Source organism: Ambystoma mexicanum, chromosome 6p, assembly GCF_040938575.1.
Source record: "Ambystoma mexicanum isolate Mex_15411 chromosome 6p, UKY_AmexF1_1, whole genome shotgun sequence".
Taxonomy (NCBI): domain Eukaryota; kingdom Metazoa; phylum Chordata; class Amphibia; order Caudata; family Ambystomatidae; genus Ambystoma; species Ambystoma mexicanum.
Genome location: NC_090935.1, coordinates 1,304,387,526 through 1,304,406,687, shown reverse-complemented (window position 1 = coordinate 1,304,406,687; position 19,162 = coordinate 1,304,387,526). Strand labels below are relative to the sequence as shown.

Genomic DNA, 19,162 nt, shown 5'->3' with positions numbered 1-19,162 from the left:
ACCTTGAAACCGTCTTGCCAGCAGCACCCTCACGCTTGCCTGATTCAGTGGCCGGTTTGCTTTCTTTCTGTGGTAACACTGGAGACACGTAATATGGGCATTGGGCACGTGGCATCGAACCCTTTGACATTAACATTTTTCAAACAGTTCTGGCTCGAATGACATATGCTGGTTCTGGCAAATGATGAAATGCAGAAAGCATGGACATTTTGCACCAACATAAATGAGTGGCCCCAGGAAGGAATGGGTTCTGGTGGCATCATAAAAAGGACCACACAATGTTCTCTAAATTTGCTAACGTTTGCAGTTACCCATGTGTGGCGCTGCCCGATGATGGGCTTACGCGGCGGCGTGACGTGTCACGCCGCCGCGGTGTGTATAAATAAAGGGGGCGTTCCCGGCCGCGGGAGAGCGACCGGGAAGCCCGAACAGGAAGGACTGGTGCCCGTGTGAGTCGTTTATGTTGAGGGGCTTACGAGATCGCGTGGGGGCTCCGACCCGCCCCCAACAGTGGCGACGAGTGGTGAGGGAGACCCGGGCCCGGCGGTGAAATCCTTTGGATAAATTTTTTCAAACGGAAGCAGAACGAAGCTTCGCTTCGCTTCATGTCAGGTCGCGGGACGCACACGCGGCTGGCGGCCATTTTGTCTTGTAGGCCGTGAAACTTCACAAGGCTCCGGTTTGGAGCGTGAAGGCAAAACGGGCCTGATTTTTGGAAATATTGATAGCAGGAAGTCTAACCTGCACGCCCATGGCTGTTTTGTGCATTTTAACCCAGTTTTGGGACTCCTACGTCGTGTGAAAGCTAGGAGAAGGACTAACATGACAGGGCCTGTCTAGGCCAATCCATCGCCTCAGATCAATTTTTGGAACTCCCAGGTCTATTTGGACTACGGCAAGGTGGAGTCAGTGTTCTCTTTGTCCCCTTCATCATCAGAGCGCTGTGGCTTCTTCTTTGTCTTCTTCATCATCAAGTTTGGCTGCTCTGGGTGTCTTATTCTTTTGTGCCTCCATTGGTGCCCTGTCCGGAAGCCTCCCCCAGTTTGAACTGTTTGTGTGCCTGGAAAGGAAGGGGTGAGTTGCACTATGATGGTGGGAGTTTGAGTCGCGGCCCTCAGGACAGTAGGTGGGGGTGCCTGTGCGCTCAAGCCCATGGGTGACTCTGAGGATTCAGACAGTGATGTTGCAGCTGCGTCACTCCCCCGCGATCGTGGCCAGGCAGCGGCTTAACAGGCTGTCCTACCTCCGGTGATTCAAGCCCCTGCAGGACCGCTACCTGGACAACCAGGACTTCCCATCATGGCTCAAGCACGAGCACCCGCGGCCCATGCCGCCTTGCAGCCCATCCCGGAGTTCGATGCATCGGGCCCACCCTCGAGCATGGGGCCCCGATGGAGAAGATGGGTGAGTCGCCTTGACATGTATTTCAGGGCTGCACAGGTGACGGATGACGACAGCAGAATTGCCACCATGCTGTACTCGGCAGGGCCGGCAGTCCAGGAGATATTTGAATCGCTTACACCTATTAATAACTCTTATGATGCGGCCAAGGCGGCACTCCTTGCACATTTCCTTCCCCTTGCAAATGTGGATTATGAGAGATTCGTCATGCTCTCGGCTAAGCAGAAGGAAGAGGAGACACTGGACACTTTTTATGGTCGCCTACGCCGCCTTTCCCTTGGATGCGCATGGGGGGATGCAGACGAGCGCCAGTGTAGCCCAGGTAGAACAGGGTGAAGTCGAGTCCCATGCTGAAGGAGCCGAAGAGGAAGACGAGGAGAACATCTTTTTCGTCTCCATCGTGGGAATACTCAAAGGAAAAAGCAGGAGACAGCCGAGATGTGTGGTGGAGATCAACCACTCCCCAGTCCCAGTGCTCGTTGACACAGGCGCCTCAGTCAATGTGATGGCCAGAGGGCATTATGACTCTCTCAAACCCCTCCCAGGTCTGGTCACACCGAAGGCCCGCATATTTGCTTTTGGGGGTCAGGAACCGATACCGCTAGACGGTGCCTTCGTGGCAGATGTGGAGCATGATGGCTCACAAATCAAGGCTCGATTCTATGTGACCCCGGTGAGCAGCAATACCTTGCTCAGCTGTGCAGCTGCGGAGGCCTTAGGTATCGTCAGCTTTGCATACTCCGTCCACCTGGAGGACATTAATGATCTCCTTGACAAATATGCTGCACTCTTCAGTGGGATCGGAAAGATGACTGGGGAACCAATTCGACTACACATCGATGAGTAGGTGCAGCCCATCGCATTGAAACACCGCCGAGTACCATTCCATTTTAGGGGGCAGGTCGATAAGGAGCTGGACAACTTGGTGAGCCTGGATATCATCGAGAAGGTTGAAGGCCCAACCCCCTGGGTGTCTCCGATCGTGGTGGCCAGAAAGCCCAAGCAACCCGACTCGGTACGCATCTGCGTGGACATGAGGCTCCCCAACAAGGCGATCAAAAGGGAGCGACATCTTACACCAACGATCGATGATATCATTGCTGATGTTCAAGGAGCTTGATTTTTCTCGAAACTGGACCTCCGAGCCGGGTATCACCAGGTTGTCCTTCATCCAGAGTCCCAGTACATAACGTTTACCACCCATCGGGGACTGTATCGATACAAGCGGTTGAGCTTCGGAGTATCGTCTGCCGCTGAAGTGTTCCAAAATATCATCAGGGGCGCCCTAGCAGATCTGGAGGGCGTCCTTAACATTAGCGATGATATTTTGGTATTCGCCAAAACCGAAGTGGATCACATGAAGAGGCTCGGTAAGACTCTGAAACGACTTCAATCATTGGGCCTCACCCTTCACAGGGAAAAGTGTGAATTCATGATCTCCTCTATTGAATTCTTCGGCTTCATATTCAAGGAAGGGTGTCGCCAGACCCGAAAAAGGTCCAGGACATCAAAGCGGCGAAAGCCCCCGAGTCTGTGACGGACGTGAGGAGTTTCCTGGGGATGGTAACCTACTGTGGGCGGTTCATCCCGAACTTAGCCTCGAGATCTGAACCACTCCGGGCGCTGACCAAGAAAGAGTCACCATGGCATTGGGGCCCTCTCGAACAGGCCGCCATTGAGGACATTAAGGGTGCCCTCACAACGGTGGACACCATGGCGTTTTTCGACCCCGCATTGGAATCGGAGATCGTGGTCGATGCAAGTCCTTTCGGGTTGGGAGCAGTGCTGACTCAAGTGGACCGCAACGGGATTGTTCGACCTGTGGCATATGCTAGCAAAGCGCTCACCGAAACGGAACAGAGGTACTCCCAGATCGAGCGGGAGGCCTTGGCGGTGCTGTGGGGCTGCAGACATTTCCGGCTCTATGTTTTGGGACGTCCGGTGACGGTGGTAACTGACCACAAACCACTGCTTCCAATACTGGTGGGCTCCTCTTCAAAACCACCGGCTAGAATCGAGAGGTGGATGCTCGCCCTCCTGGAGTATTCCGTCACCCTGGTGTATAGGCCAGGGGCCAACAATGCCGCAGACTACCTCTCTCGTCATCCGGGAGTGGGTGGGGGAGAGGGATATGACACCTGCGGAGAAGAAGCGGACAGTCATGTACGTATGGTGGTGGAGGCGGCAACACCAAATGCGATGTCCATAGAGGAGTTGGAGGCTGCGGCGGCTGAGGACGAGTGCTTTCGAATCTTGAAGGACTCGATGCGTAATGGGTCTTGGAAGTCCATCCTCGAAGCTGTGGCCGGGCGCACACAAGAAGCCAAAACAGTACTGGAGCAGTTGTGGAAGGTGAAGGAGGAGTTGTCGTTCTCGGACTCAGGGCTGCTACTCCGGGGTGACCGGATTGTTGTTCCACAGTCAAAGGTGAGCGATGTGATCAGTCTCGCCCACCAGGGACATCAGGGTGCCGCCAAGACCAAGGCGCGGCTCCGTTCGAAAGTCTGGTTTCCGGAGTTGGAGAAAAGGGTGGACGACTTTGTGGCGGCATGCGTATGGTGTCAGGCGGCCTCTCCTCTGCAACGAGAGCCTGCCATTGAGGCAATGCCCCGAGGCACGAGGCCATGGGAGATCGTCCACGCCGACTTTGGCTCAACATCAGTGGGCACCCACTTCCTGGTAATAGTTGATGAACACTCGAGATACCCGGAGGTCGAGTTCGTTGAATCTGTGGCCTTTGAGCATGTGGTGGTAGCGATGGAGAAAATATTTGCAGCCCATGGTTTTCCCCACACTCTATGCTCTGACAACGGATCGCCCTTCCAAAGTGAGCGGTTCTCCGAGTTGATGGAGAGCTGTGGAATACAACACAGGAAGATATCCCCACTGTGGCCCCGAGCAAACGGGGATGCTGAGAGACTGATGCGGACTCTGAACAAAACCTTCCGAATTGCTCAGGGGCAGGGTCAATCATTACAACGCGCCCTCTGTTTCTGCGGGTGTACCGCACCACCCCACATGCCGCCACGGGAGTGGCTCCGGCAGAAGTGTTATTCAAGAGGTGCCCCCGGGGGCTGTTGCCGGAAGTTGGGGAGAAAGAACCTGGGGTCATCGATAATCAGCGGGTGGAGGCTGAAAGGCGAGTCCGAACTGAACAAGAAAACCTGCGCAGGGGTCTCCGACCTCAAAGACTTGAACCGGGAGATGAGGTCCTCATCCGCAACCGACACCCCCACGGGAAGCTCTCACTCCCCTATGAACCGGAGCCATTGGATGTAGTGGCAGTGAAAGGGTCCATGGTGACGGCCTCGGATGGACGATCTGCTGTCACCCGAAATGTGAGTTTCTTCAAGAAGCTGGGTGATCCACGAACTGAAACCCCGCCCGAACCTGATCCACCAGACATGCCTGCTGCCGGAGGCCTCTGTGACGAGGTACCCGAATCCCCAGTCCGGGGAGAAGCGGCGGAAGGACGTCACGTGCCGGAGGTAGGCAGGAGGTACCCCCAGAGGGCTGGGCGAGGGAAACCTGCCTACCTCAGCGAATATGTCGTGGGACACTTGGTTAGTGAACTGGGGTGAGAGGATCTGGGTGGATGACATTAAAGGGGTTTTGGGTGTGCAGTAGTGTCTATGATAGATGTGTGGTTTTCTGGTTAATAAAGTTAATGTTAATGTGTTTTGTTGTTCCTCCCGGAAAAGGAGGAGTGTGGCGCTGCCCGATGACGGGCTTACGCGGCGGCGTGACGTGTCACGCCGCCGCGGTGTGTATAAATAAAGGGGGCGTTCCCGGCCGTGGGAGAGCGTCCGGGAAGCCCGAACAGGAAGGACTGGTGCCCGTGTGAGTCCTTTATGTTGAGGGGCTTACGGGATCGCGTGGGGGCTCCGACCCGCCCCCAACACCATGTATGCACTTAATAGTGAAATCTGTAAATTGATATGGAAATTGATGTATGACAAAAAGCTAATTGGGGAGCACGAAATGTAATGTTGCGAACGGGCAGGTCAGATAATTATTGGCAATTTAACACTTACATTCTTAGTCATTCATTTTGATTCTTGAAAGCGTAGTTTGGCAGCGCCCCCACCCTCCACCCCCTACAAAGCAATGGAGTCCACTGGTTAGAAGGACACACTTGGCCTTTGGAGTAAAGAGCACAACCCTGCCCGGCCGAAAACGAGATCCTGCGTGTACGCCTTGTTAAGACGTGTAATTGGGTGACCCATAATTTGCATATGAGACTATTAAAATGTGTTTTACTTTGCTTTTAACGCGTAACGTTAGAATGTCTTAGTATTCTGCGACTCTGGAAATCATCACCACCTTTCAGCTCACGCTCTCTCCATAAAACTGATGCGCTCAATCATTTTTGAAATTGTGAATATCATTATGCAGTCGGGAATGCTGCAGAACTTTTAAATGCATACAGATTTGGAAATGCGGGACATTGATATGATATTTTATTTGTATAGCGCTCTTACACAGGTGTTTATATTTAGAGTGCTTTATAATTTAAATTATATTTAGAGTGCTTTTAATTCTGTCTGTTTTGGAAGAGGCATTGGCTTCTCTGACGGGCCTCGTCCACATGTGTGCACCGCTGTTCCAAGCACAACTACTAGGCCATTAGCATGAAGTGCCCATTTTATTGCACACAATTAATTGTGTATATTTTTATAGCACCGAGCGAGATCAGAGCACTTACATAACAGCGGACTTCCACGCCAGGAGGTAGGGTGGCCAACTTACTAACGCCATGTAATGGGACACTTTGACACATGGGGATGACGTCACAATACCATTAACCCTTGCCCTGCAGACAAAGCATTAGCACTGGACTGTTCGAAAGATGGGCAAAGGGGCAGCAGCCCACCAGTGTTCGGTCTGCAGGCCCACAAAGGAGGCCTGGGTCAAGACATAACTCCACAATTGATTAATGAGCAAAGGTGGGACTTTTCCCTCAAATCCACAGGTTATGTGCAGCTTGCTTGTGGGGTAATGGGAAATAGAAGGTTGTCTTTCCTTTTGTGATAGACTGTTTGAAATCTGCCATGCAATATCCCCAATGGCGTGCATTGAGAGGTGTGTGTGTTAGGACAAAGCCTAGCAGCACGTGCTAGTGTGAAGGTGACTGGAGGAGGCTGGCAAGCTGCGCAGGCGCACTGCGCACTCCAGGCAGGGCTAGTCTGGCAGTGCACATGCCGTATTCCCGGGGGTGGGGGAGGAGGTGAACACTCGCGAGCAAGAGTTGTTGTCAACAACTCTTGCTCGTGGTCCTGCATCGTTCTCCCCCGTCCCCCACTGTTGTTGTGAAATGATGAACTCGTTTTGGATTTGGATAGAATCCATGGCCCGCGCCTGCTACGTGCACCAGCGCACAAGATGGCAGGCAGGCACATGCTGCTGCAGAGCAGTGCAGGCAGACTCCAGGGCACAACACACAAACTGGGGGGGGGGGATAAATGCCATTGTATCCCCCCCACTTAAGATTGTGGGGGGATTTGTCCCCACCATACCCCCCATGTCCTACGCCCATGAGTCTCCGCCATAACACTCTGTGCATTAGGCATTCTGATGGCGGCATCTGGAAGCTTTTACAGACATAGCAAGTATAATGAATGCCAGAGAAAGGAGCAGAAAATGTATGTGCACATTTTTCTTGTGAAATAATTAACTTTGTCATGTTATCATTTTGCAGGTGGTTTTGCTGAGCCCATGGCCTAGTAGCAATCGCAGTGGCACTTTTTTGTGGATGAAAGTCCGCAATGTGCTGCATGGCACAACACAGTTCAGGCAGGCACTGAAGAAAAAAGCACAAGATTGCCCAAGCATTTCAGCATCAGGTAACGTTAAATTAACTATTCGAGCATGTTGCTTAAACATGTTATCCTCCTTCCAGTATATAATTTTCTAAATCCTGCATTCCAGGTGCATCGTGTAATTTCGTCTGTGGCACTCATCTTGTCAACTAGTTTGACATTTTCAAATGAATAGAAAAAAATTCATAGTTCATTCTGCAACATAGAGGGCCTTTGTAAAATGGGAACTGATGTCCTTTGCACATTACAATAACACACCATTATCTTTTGAATATAGTAAACTGGTGTGCGTTTTTGGGCAAAGTGGCATTCTATTTTACAAAGTCCATTACTGAAAATGTGGTTAAGTAATGAAAAAAACATTGGCCGTTCTCATTACTAAATGCTGTCTACTTTATGTTCCTGCCCAGTTTGATAACATTTCCTACGTTGTTTTCACCTATGTAAATGTTTTCGCTTTATTGGTCCAGTCACACAAAATGACTTGCACTAATAAGAGTATATCTTTAAAATTGCCCTACTGGAACTCCATTTCTGTTTGTTTATGCAAATATCTGCATCCTGTGACTCTACCTTGCGGTTACTGCAAAGGTACGAAGACCCCATTATGTTCTTCTTCCATCCTTTTACATTGACCGCTGCTTAGGCAATATTATCTATAGGTAAGCACAATAGGCTGTGGATAGTTGGTATCAAATCAGCCGCGTCCCCATAATGGGAACGAATGGCTAAAAGCCAAATCTTGATTTTCCTTTGGAACAATAGGTGGTCAGAAATGGATCGGCTATAAAATGGAGGCGGATCAACAAGCCCCTTTTGCTAGTACAAAAAAACCTACCTGCAATAAAGACCTTTTAAAAAACACAGCACCACCAGAAGCTTCTTTCTTTTCATTTGATCACAGAAGCTTCTTTTCATTTGATCACAGGGCCAAGAGGAGTTGTATGACATTTTGATTTTTTTTTTTAAAGCGTGCTTGAATCAGCAAATGGCATTTACCTGTGACTTGTTTATTAGCACCCCACTGAATTTGCTCTGTCAATGAAGCTGCCTGGAATGCAGGAATTATTCACTGTTAAGACAACTATGCTTGGAGCAGCCTGAGACCTGCGTTTTGTCAACCCCAAGCGAGTATCACCTTGCACTGTAATTACTCCACACTCAACAGCTCTTGAAGCCACGCTACCGTTCACCTCCCCATCCTTGGACACCACCATTTCTGGAATTGCTACACGATGGAAAGAAAAAGGGGCTTATTTCCAAGCACCCTTTCATTGTTCCTATTGCTGACTTTTTGTTTGGATTTATTTTCACAAGTGAACACAAGACAAGAAGCAATAGATCTATGGTTTACAATTCAGAATATTCCACTTGAGTTATAATACACTACAGCACACGTTTAAATCATTGGATCTTTTTATTTTTTTTAATGAACATCTTTAGTGCAAATGGTCTACGTGCTCATGGGTTCGTTAATGCATGGCCTAGGAGCCTGAACTGTCAAGTTCTTAGCCTTCCACAAGCAAAGCGAAGGACGTGGACATCCTTAGCACTTTTGTAACTTCGCCCAAAACATTTTAACCACTTGAGTGCAAAAACGTCCAAAGTAGTGCCCAAAAAAATGGAAGCAAATGATGGAAGGAAAAAAATCAACCCTTTCTTTTTGTCCGACTTAAAGCAGAATTTACTCTTTGTCCGTCTCCAATTAAAAAAATAAAAAAAAACATTGAGGAAACACCAGATTCTTAACCACGTTGAGAAGCAAATTGAACATTTCAGTTCAGCAGAACTCATTTTACAAGTACAAAAATTATTAGGCTAGGTTTAGGGCCAGTAACTAGTTTTTTTCTCTCCATGGTATTAGAAGTTGGTACACTTCGCACTGACTATCGTTTGTAGTATTTGTGATTGCTGTAAAAGGCAACACTATAAGAACAAACCTATAACCCCATTCAACAACACATTGAAGGAATTTCGGGAACTTCTTTTAAACTACATTTAGCTTTATTTTGCATTTAAATGATTTCTACTAATTGAAAGAGGTTAAATCGTTGAACGTTTTTCTTACACTATATTTTGACTTGCTTTTAGGCCACTCAACCTACTCAGTTACTATTTAAAATTCATGTTAGTTGAGCATTTCGAGTCTCATTTTATGCAGCTCTTGCAAAACTTGATTTTATCGCGCTTTGTGAGCGTTATAAACCCCCACATAACATTGCCACTGCCAACAAGATCTGAGAAAACATTTGTGTTAGGTGCCTTAGCATTTTGGCGAGAACAGTCACTGTGTGCATGCACTGTTATTCTTTACCAACACTTTCATATCATTAGGATACTTGACAAATGTTTTACTTAATTATTGTATTTTGGTTGCCTGAATTCTTCTGTGATTTTAAAGTGTTTTATTTCACACAGTGTGACTTTCTTTTTGGGGGGTTGTTTATTTTTTTATTTTTTAGGTGGGTGAATGTGTGCACAAGTGTTGTAGCATACCGAAAACCATTTTGAAAATGGTTTCAATGCCATTCCTGCAAAGTCCATTGAAGTAGAAAAAACGGATACTCCTTTCCACCCTATTCAATTCAGGCGCTCTCAAGGGTGGTGGTTGTTTTTTGGAAACCTTCTATTAGGAAAGATTTCTCTTTTATCAACTTCCGTGTGCCTTAAAGTCTGCATGTGGTACACGAGTGAAACCAACAGTGGTCCTTCATAGACTACTGCTGGCTGTTTGAATGTTGCAGATCCTTAACATTGGTGGGATTTGGCTTGCTTCCGTGCTGCATTTTGGATAAGAAGAGGACTCTTGCTGCCATTTCTTGAGAACAGCTTTGCAGACAGGAATCCTGTGTAGAAGAACAGCTGACTGTAGATCCCAAGAAGACTCCTGAAGAGGCCCAGGATCCCTTCCTGCATGTGGCGAGGTGAAGCCCTGTTGGACTACATGATCTGCAAAGGCCCCTTGCAGTGCTTCAACCCGTCTCGACATGTTCTTGAGGAACTAGCCATCCTGAGTCTTCGGAAGTGTCCCTGGACCACCCAGTGCACTGACTAGCTCCCCAGTGGGCTACCTTGCTAGAACTGTCGCCAGCTTGTGGTGTAAGCACCTTCTTGCGAAAGCTTAACATCTAAGCAGCAAGGAATCCCGCTCTGGATCACAACTGGAAGGATGCCTGCCATCGTCTGTGTGCAGTGGCGGTCTCTGGAACGCGCCTTCTCCCCGTCCTGTGAAGTGCCCTGAAGAGGTCTTCATTAGCGCTTTCTGACATTTCTCCATCGCCAAGGGTTGCACTCTGCTCCTGGACCCAACTGTAAAATCCTTGCACCTGCAGCTACTGGGCACCTTTCACCGGAACCAGCGGTGGGAAAACAAACCTCCAGTCGACGCATCCAGTCCTCTGTGGAAAATTTGAGTTGGGGGGGGGGGGGGGGGTAAATAAATGCAAAGCATTTGTCTCCCTCTATCCACCATAGGATAACATTGAGAGCAAGTCTCTTTGTATCCTTCCATTCCACTGCTTTTTGTTCGTCACAACTGAGTAGCCTTACTTGAAGGATAAGAATACATTTTTACTTACATGTAGCTTGGATGTATTTCTTCTCTTGAACATTTCAGCAACACAAGTACTTTACCTGCTTCAGATACATACAATGCCCCACTCTTCATAGGTAGGTGGACTTCTGAAGCTAGGGCATATTTCTTGTGACCTCGTTCCCGCTTACTACTTCCCTTACTTGGCTTATTTTATTAACTTAATTCATTCAATGCATATTCAAACGTATGGTGACTGTATGTTTGAGTGTGGTGCGATATTTTCACCAGCTTGTTTACTTTTCTAATGTGTGTTTTGCGTTTAGAATAAATAGTGTATTTTTGGATGCATTGTGGACCCCTGACCCCATTCATTCTCTCCTGAGAATAGCCTTGACTGCTATTGACTGCAGTATAAGCAGGATTAAATAAGCACACATTTCTTAAAATCATCTCAAACAATCCGAGCAAAAAAGAAAGGGAAAAGGATGTGATGTACTACAGAGTCCGCATCTCAGCGTAAAGCAAATCCTTAACCAAGCCAAACTTACCACAAATCTACAATAACACCCGCTCTTGCCATCCCAGTTCGGAATTTCAATAATCTACTCCAGGACTTGCCCCTATCTCCCAGGGGCATATCGTCCGAGGGCGCAAACATCGCCTGTGCCGGGGCCATCCAGGCGGCCACATTGTGGACCGCTCTTGCTTATACTCCAATTCAATATTAAAATACTTTAGTTATCCTAGTGAAAGGTTTGCAGATATGGATCTACTTTCAGCATACACTTGCTTAGAGCTGGGTCCTTAATAGAATGGCATGCCTCACTTGGCTCAGTCCTTTGCGAAGGTGTTGAGATGAATTTCTAGAATCTGACCTGGTGGACAGATTTTAGGAGGCTACCCTAGTTATAGTGAGCATGGAGACTCTGAGTTTAGCTAAAACCCAATGAAGGTAGCAATGGAGAGCAGTCCAGGCCAAGTCTCAGGTGAGTGTGAGCGAGGCCAGGGACCCTCAATGAGTCTACATAGTATAATGCACAATAGTTCAGTTTAGGCAATCCGTTATAAAGCTTATTTATTTAGTCCTTTAGAACCCATTGAAAAAAACCATCCATTTGTAATATCGCACAACACCATCTAAAACAAATGTATACATCCACCAGTAGGTGCACTTACAATGCATCACTAAATAACTAACGAAGTGAATCGGGTAAGTATTGCTGATGTAGGTAAAAACAAGTCCCAAGTAAAATTCCCTTTCTTTAGAAGTCCAGCCCTCATATGTATGGGGCCTATGGACCAAACGGCACAGGTTCCCACACAAGGTTTCTCACAGGTAGGTATTCTCTAAAGGGATTCAATTGGCTTTTGATGGTGATTCCAAACAGTTCCAAACTATTTTATAGTTAAATAACTATTTGTTAGAAGACAGGTTAGTTCTCCTCTTGCTTCCAGATCCAAGTCTAACTCAGGGCCAGGATACTTGACACAGGTGTGATGACCAAAGGTAAGTAAGAGGGCGATGGGAGACCAAGGGCTTTGCAGCAAATGTTATCCTATGTAGGACAAGGTGGGACAAGACAGGTACAGTATGCTTACTTATTCCCGACTCTGATTTTCCAAGGCATCATGATGGATCGTCTGGGGGCTGCAGGTATGAGTATTTCTTCCGGTTGGGTGCAACTGTAAAATGCAAGCCCAATCGATGTAGAAATGCAGACTTCTACGGTGCAGACCTTTTCAGGACATTTCACAGGATGGAGGAAGGCAAGTTCCAGCGACAATCACTGTTTGCGGGTGATGACTGGTGTCATTCCAGTCTTGGTCACGTGCTGCAGGACAGGTGTCCTTGATGCTAGAAAACTTGAAATTTGGTAAAATGCGAGTCGTGACACAAGCGGTCAACTCCAAAGGTTCCTGGCTTAAATGCAGAGCTGCAGCAATTCTTGCATGGCAGCCCACAAGAGTGCTGGTCAGTCCACCGGGCAGTCGACAAATGCTTCTGAAGGCTCCATGCGCATACAACCTGGAAGGCGTTGAGACTAGCTGGTCCCAATAGTCCAAGCGGCAAAGCACCAACGAGGGTCTTCTGAGATATTGCAGATGAGCAGGACTTCACTGGAAGGGTTGCTGGTCAACTGCAGAAGCTGTCCTCGGTCAATCAATGTACTGCTCTTCTTCGAATGATTCTTGACTCCAACATAGGTCTGACGAATGGCTGCAGGAGGAGTCCTCTTATCCAGATTCGGGGCTGGAGGCAAGTCCAAGCCAATCATTGGTAAGGATCTGCACCATTCAAACAGCCAGTTGTTCAATCCGGGATAACTACTGGTTTCACATATGCCTCAGTACCAGGGATGGGGACTGGGACTAGACGGTCCCAGCCCTCTTCTTGTGCCACCCACACACATAAAGGCTCACTAGCCCATGAAAGCAGCAGCTTTCCGTGCAAGGGATTTCCTGTATCGGGGAGGGCAGGAAGATGGCCAAACTACAATTTGGCCAAAGAACAAGCAAAAATCTAATGGCATGGCCATTTTGGGGACCTAGCTGTGATCAGTATCTATCAGCAGTAAACACGAATGTGCACAAATAACATAAAGCAAAAACGGTACAAATGTAACTGCTGCCACCAGCTTGTCTTTAGTCACACACAAAGGTAACCGAAAATCCGAATTGTAAAAAGTTTTGAAGTTACAAAATGTTTACCATTGCACTGAACTATATGGTGCTATGTGCAATATAAAAATAGAATAATTGAAAAGAAAACCAAGTTTCCCAGTACTGATAATCTGAAGGACTTGTCAGTTTCCCCATAAAGGCAAGGTAAGTGAAGCTGAAGGCTTTACTTACCTTCAAAAAGTCAGGACAGGATCCAACACATAGCACACATAATGGGGCTCAATAGAAAATTATAGAGGGAAAGTTGTGAAAATAGTAGGACATTGCTAAAGAGAGATGGGGCACTTAATTCCTAGGGCTGATATTGGCTTTATATTCCTGAGACAATGTATTTGATTAAGGAATTGGGGATAAGATCAGTATTACCATAGTGTGATAAATGAGACGGGTTGCATTGACGTATCATGACACCTTTCCTACAGTGAATACCTATAATTTTCTAGTTTAATGCCCCTAGAATCGATAGACCGGTAACACAAATCCTTCATATCATTTGATTTGGGCCTCAAAACCTGATGGGTGCTATATCCCAGAAACTGTGTATAGAATAGACACTGACTGATATCTATATCCTTATTAATCCAGACCCTTTATAATTGACCCCAACCTGACACTGGTTTGCCTAGAATGTTAACGGAGATGAATGTCCTGGTTTGTGGTATAAAGATCCAGTTACCTCCTGAGCCCATTGTGACAAAGTTAAATATAGGCTTTGAACTCCATCTTCTGATTCACTTGTGTTCGTTTGATCCTAAATCACATAGCCCAATAAGTGGTGGACATAGATGTTTGATCCAGAACATGAGGTGGCTCCCCCTCCCCTGCAACCTTTGAAACACCTGGAAAAAGTCAACACTTCAGAAGGTTGGTCAACCTATAGCTTATTGAGGAAGGTCCTGTCCTTGCATTAAATAGGGCCTTAGATGCCACTCCAATACTGGAGTGTACTGTGACGAATCTGAGAGGGCCAGGGCGGTGCATCCACAGTGCAATCTTCGCCCGGGGAGGATCACTTGGGAGATGAAACCCCTTATTGAGTTAAGGACGACCATTCCCAAAGAACGTGGTATCCTTTGCCCATCATCTGAAACTAGATACACTCTTTCCAACAGTAACAACCCCTTCCATAATAGGCTCATGAGTTATCACCGTCCCCTAGAAAGTACTGGGAAGAGGAAGAATAGGAATTACCTAAGTGAAGATCCCTTTCCCACTACTTGTGAATAAGAACCACCCCAATGACTCACAAGGGAGTCAAAAGATCAGTACTGTGACGAGGGAGAAGTGTGGAGGCATGAGGATTACCTGTAGGAACCACATTGAGCCGTCTAGTGTTTCCCCAAGTCGTATTTGTGAGAGCCATTATGAAAGAGAAGAGAGACTCAGGAAGTGCGAGAGGATCCCTCCCAGGGGAAACCATGTGGAAGGAGTGAAGCCAGAAATGGGAAGACTGGGAGGCTTGCCTAGAGGCAATGGGGTCCCTGGCAAGCCCATGGAGGAGAGACTGGCCCTGGTCAGACAACCACACAGCCGCGCACGAAAGCTGGGGCTCAGTCTGCTGTGCTCAGCTGGGATGCAGGGGAGACAGAGCGGTCATTTGAGGAGGAACAGCGAGAGCCGTGCAGGTAAGCTGCAGGAGCGAGCTGCAAGGAAAGCCGTGCCAAGAGGAACGGGAAAACCCAAATGTGGTCCTTCGAGAGGACTACTCTGGTTGCTTCCGAGTGAATACTCTAGGCGTCCCAGGCCCTGGTGAAGCGCGGGAGGAGAACTTGCCGCCAGGAAACGTCAGAAGACTGCAGAGCCGCTGGAAGCCTAAACGCTACCAGAGCCGTGCAAAGGGACAGATCTGCCAGGGAACTGCTGATATCTGTGAGAAGGAAGAAAACTGGTACGCTGGGTACCCGGGAGGTGCTGGAGGTCACGGAATACAGCAGGGTGAATATAAAGTTGGCGGCAGAAGGTCTGGGACCCCAAGCAAGTTGTATACTTTGCAGGAGAGTGAACCAAGCGGATACAACACACCAATGCAAGTCTGGGACCTGCACCCATATGAGAGGAGGAGGATCTGGAATGCTATGAAAGGAATTGAAAGTGTCCATGAGAAAACGCTGGCTTGGCAGGAGAGTGAACCAATCCATGTAAAGTATTGCAAGTCTGGGACTTGCACCCAGTGCCTTAAGTGGCACTACAAATCGAGCCGGGGCTCATCGAGGGGGCGTAGCCTAACAGGGGTCTTGATGTCCCGTTAGGCCACGCCCCCTTGACGAGCCCCGGCTCAATGGGCTACTGGCACCCCTGCCAGGCAGCCTTTTGTAGAGATTATCACCCTCTCCCCTACAGGGGAGAGGGTGCTTATCTCTGCATTTATTTTATATAGGCTTGCCTGGCAGAGGACAGCGCCTCGCCTATTCAGCCTTAATGGTGGTGCTGCCCCTCACCAGCTGGGGAAGGGCAGCGTCACGATTAAGGCTGAAAGGGCGAGGCCACTGGAAGCAGAGGCCTTTTTCCTAAAGACTGAAACTCTGCGGGAGCTTCAGTATTTAGAAAGCAAGGCCCCTGCTTCCAGCGGCCTCACGTTTTCTCCATAATGGTGGCGCCGGCCCACGTGCATCACCTGATTAAAGGGATGCCTCGCAGGTGCGGCGCCACCATTATGGCTGAAAGGCATTTTTTTCTGAAGCCTGAAGCTCTCGCACACGAGCGAGAGCTTTAGGATGTAGAAAAAAATGCCTTTTTCGTGTAGTGGCCGGGGCTGTCAGGGGAGATTACTGGGCCCCGGCAGGGCCCCGCCTCAAAACGAAATTTTGGAGGCCCCGGCAGGCCCCGGCCCACTTAAAGTCCTGCTTGCACCCACATGAGCGATTGAGAGCAGGAGGGCGAAGCACCCTGGATCTGACAGAGGAATCCTATGCTTGATAGCGAACTGTCAGAAGCTGGATTTCACCAGGCACGATTCAATCAGCAGCTCCCCATACATTCAGCTGCCTGCTGGTGTAGCTTTGTTCCAACTCAGTCACAATAAACAGGATGTTAGTTCAGCATAATGCTGCCGGCCACGGGAGCCCCAAGAACTCACATCCTCATCGCTTGCTCGGTAGCCACGCCCCCTCGATAGTGAATTGCATCAGGTTGATAGGATACAGAAGCACAAACACAAGACACATTAACTTGTGAATTGCCCATTGACCTTTTAGCTAAGAGAAAAGGAGCTCAGAAGCCTTAAAGTATTAGGCATATGATGAAAGGAAATTTAGGGGAAAGGAGCACACAAACTAGCATTGGAATCCGGTATCTTGGGACATTGTTTTTCATCACTTTATAACCAAGGTGACTGGGAACTTTTCTGTTGGTTGAAGGTACACAGAGCACGTGCTCCTTTGAAAAGAGATCATCCTTACACAGTTAATTTAGATTATTAGTGTTGGGGACAGCGGTAGGTCTTGAGACATGACAGTGACAGAAGTTTTAGTTTGACTCCCTGACAATTTCACTAGTTTTCTTTGAGGTGGGGAAACCCCGCTTGGCTTTATCGAGAGTCTGTCATTTTTCCAGCCCTTTCATAATTAATAAATGTGTATACCAAAAAAAATGCCACCATGCGTCGGAGCTTTACTTCTGCATCCTTACAGTAAACTTATTTCAGTCACTAGAATGACACCTTGCATTGTGTTGTGATCCTTTGTCCTCTGTACAAGTTCACATAGTCTTCTGTCATTCATTGCAAGAAGACTTGACTGGGAGTACCATTAATCTCCAGAAGTCCGACTTTCTTTCTGCAGTAGTTTAAATGTATGATTAAAAGACAACATGGCAAGCAAAAAGAGTTTGTTTCAATGATCAAATCCTCATCCAGGGAATTCGCCCAGTGGTTAGTGGAGGTCTATTAAGGAAGGCCATGCTTACCATTGCATAGTTGACTGGTTGCTCAGACATTCATCTCCTGGGTAATTTCAACAGGCTATAATGTATTACATTCTCTCATTTCCACAGTGATTGTTAAGAAATATAGTTGGAGACAATTCCAATACATTTAGCTTTACAGGGTCCCTGTAGACCATGCAAAATAAGGTTGCTGCAATTATTTTATTTGAGGGAATGTCCTCTTTCTACAAAAACATTAACATGTTTGAAGTATCTGCTCTATTCTCAGGACCGTTGAGGCACTGTTAGGGATGAGGGTATCTTTAGTTTTGGGATTTCTGCTCATCTAATGCTAATTTACATTTGCTTTGGTATGTTGAATAATGCATCTGTGCTGAAAAGGATGCCTTAGTTAGCAAAATAGCATACTGTGTTATTCTTTATACACAACTGAAACTTGTTGTAAGAGGTAGATAAGTGTTGAATATTTTTGCTAACGTTCATTTTAATTACGGCAAAGCAGTGTGAGAAATACTTGACACATGTGTGTTGTCCATTTGCCCAAATCCTTTTAAAAAAGTATGAGAGGATTGAGTCCAAGCTACTTTCATCTATTTCCCAAGCTCGTGTTATTATGCATAGATATGATAAATTCTCCATCCTTCCAGCATGGCATTATTGGACCAAGAAAGTTGTCCCTATATTATTGTATGGCCTAGAGACTCTTCCCATAGATTCTCCATTTAAATTCCAACAGTGGGAAGCAAAATATTGGCGTGCAATCCTTCATCTACCTCAGTGTGTCCCCACATCATGGATGAGATATGAGCTTGGCCTGACCTCTCTTGAAGCCCATTATAACTGGCGTTTATGCTCATTGTTTGGGAAATGTTTGTTGTCATCTGATGTTAACGTATTATTAAATACGCTTTCTTGCCACATATTTTCAGTAAAAAAATCTAGACATATTGCAGCCTGGCTAACACGAGTATATCAAATAATGGTAAAGGCAGAAGTCTCACTTGATATGTTGTTGTTGAACCCTGAAAAAGCTAAATTAAAAATTCATCAATCAGACTGGATCAACACATGTGAATTAAGCACCATGTATTGTGACAATGATATCGCACGCTTTCCTCCAAAAAAACTTAAAACATTACCATCGTACTTACTACGTTCACCGGCCCTAAAATATAGAGCAGGAATAATACGCTTTCGTTTTAACCTATGGGCCACCATGGAGGTACGAGCTAAACGCAGATTAGTAAGTGCAGAAAAAAATATCTGTAGATTTTGCCAAGCCTCACCAAATGGTGAAACATTGGCTCATTATTTACAGAATGTATACCACTCAGTGCCAATAGACAAGTTGCCTTTTCCAGACATTGCCAATATTTGGGAAACATCTCACAGGTTGAATGTTGGTCGGTTTTGCTGGGTTCAAACAATATTGCAATGCAGATAGCGGCTGTTAATTTTCTCATCAGTCTCAAATTAGATAAGTAACCAGAGCGAGAATTCAATCAAATGTTGCACTTGATATTCTTCTCTTCTTTTATGTTGCAAATAATGTAAATAAGATGTTGTTTTTTTTAGACATTTATGAAGAATGTTAAACTATGTTAAATGCTGTATTTTTTTCTTTCTTTTTTGAAAGGTTGATTGAATTCAACCAAATCAATAAAAAAAAAAAAAAAAAGTATGTTCACTTTTAAATGTAAACATTAAAAGGATACCCAAATGTAACTACTTAGACTTGAGATGAGATAATGAAATGGCAGTTTAATCACCACTTTTTCTTAAATGGCTTATTCTGGGTTAAATTGTTTGGCTTTGGTGACGGTCCAGATTATTGCATGTTGGA

The 19,162-nt window shown here is 46.8% G+C and overlaps 1 protein-coding gene across 4 annotated transcripts in view; it reads left to right on the top strand.

The window, feature by feature from the left end:
- DENND4C (DENN domain containing 4C) overlaps positions 1–19,162 on the top strand; it is a 2,555,958-nt gene that overhangs the window by 1,829,856 nt on the left and 706,940 nt on the right. For all 4 annotated transcript variants that reach the window (XM_069625964.1, XM_069625963.1, XM_069625962.1 and 1 more), the window contains exon 19: positions 7,100–7,244. In XM_069625964.1, the coding sequence (XP_069482065.1) occupies positions 7,100–7,244 (145 nt within the window). The remainder of the gene's footprint in view (positions 1–7,099; positions 7,245–19,162) is intronic.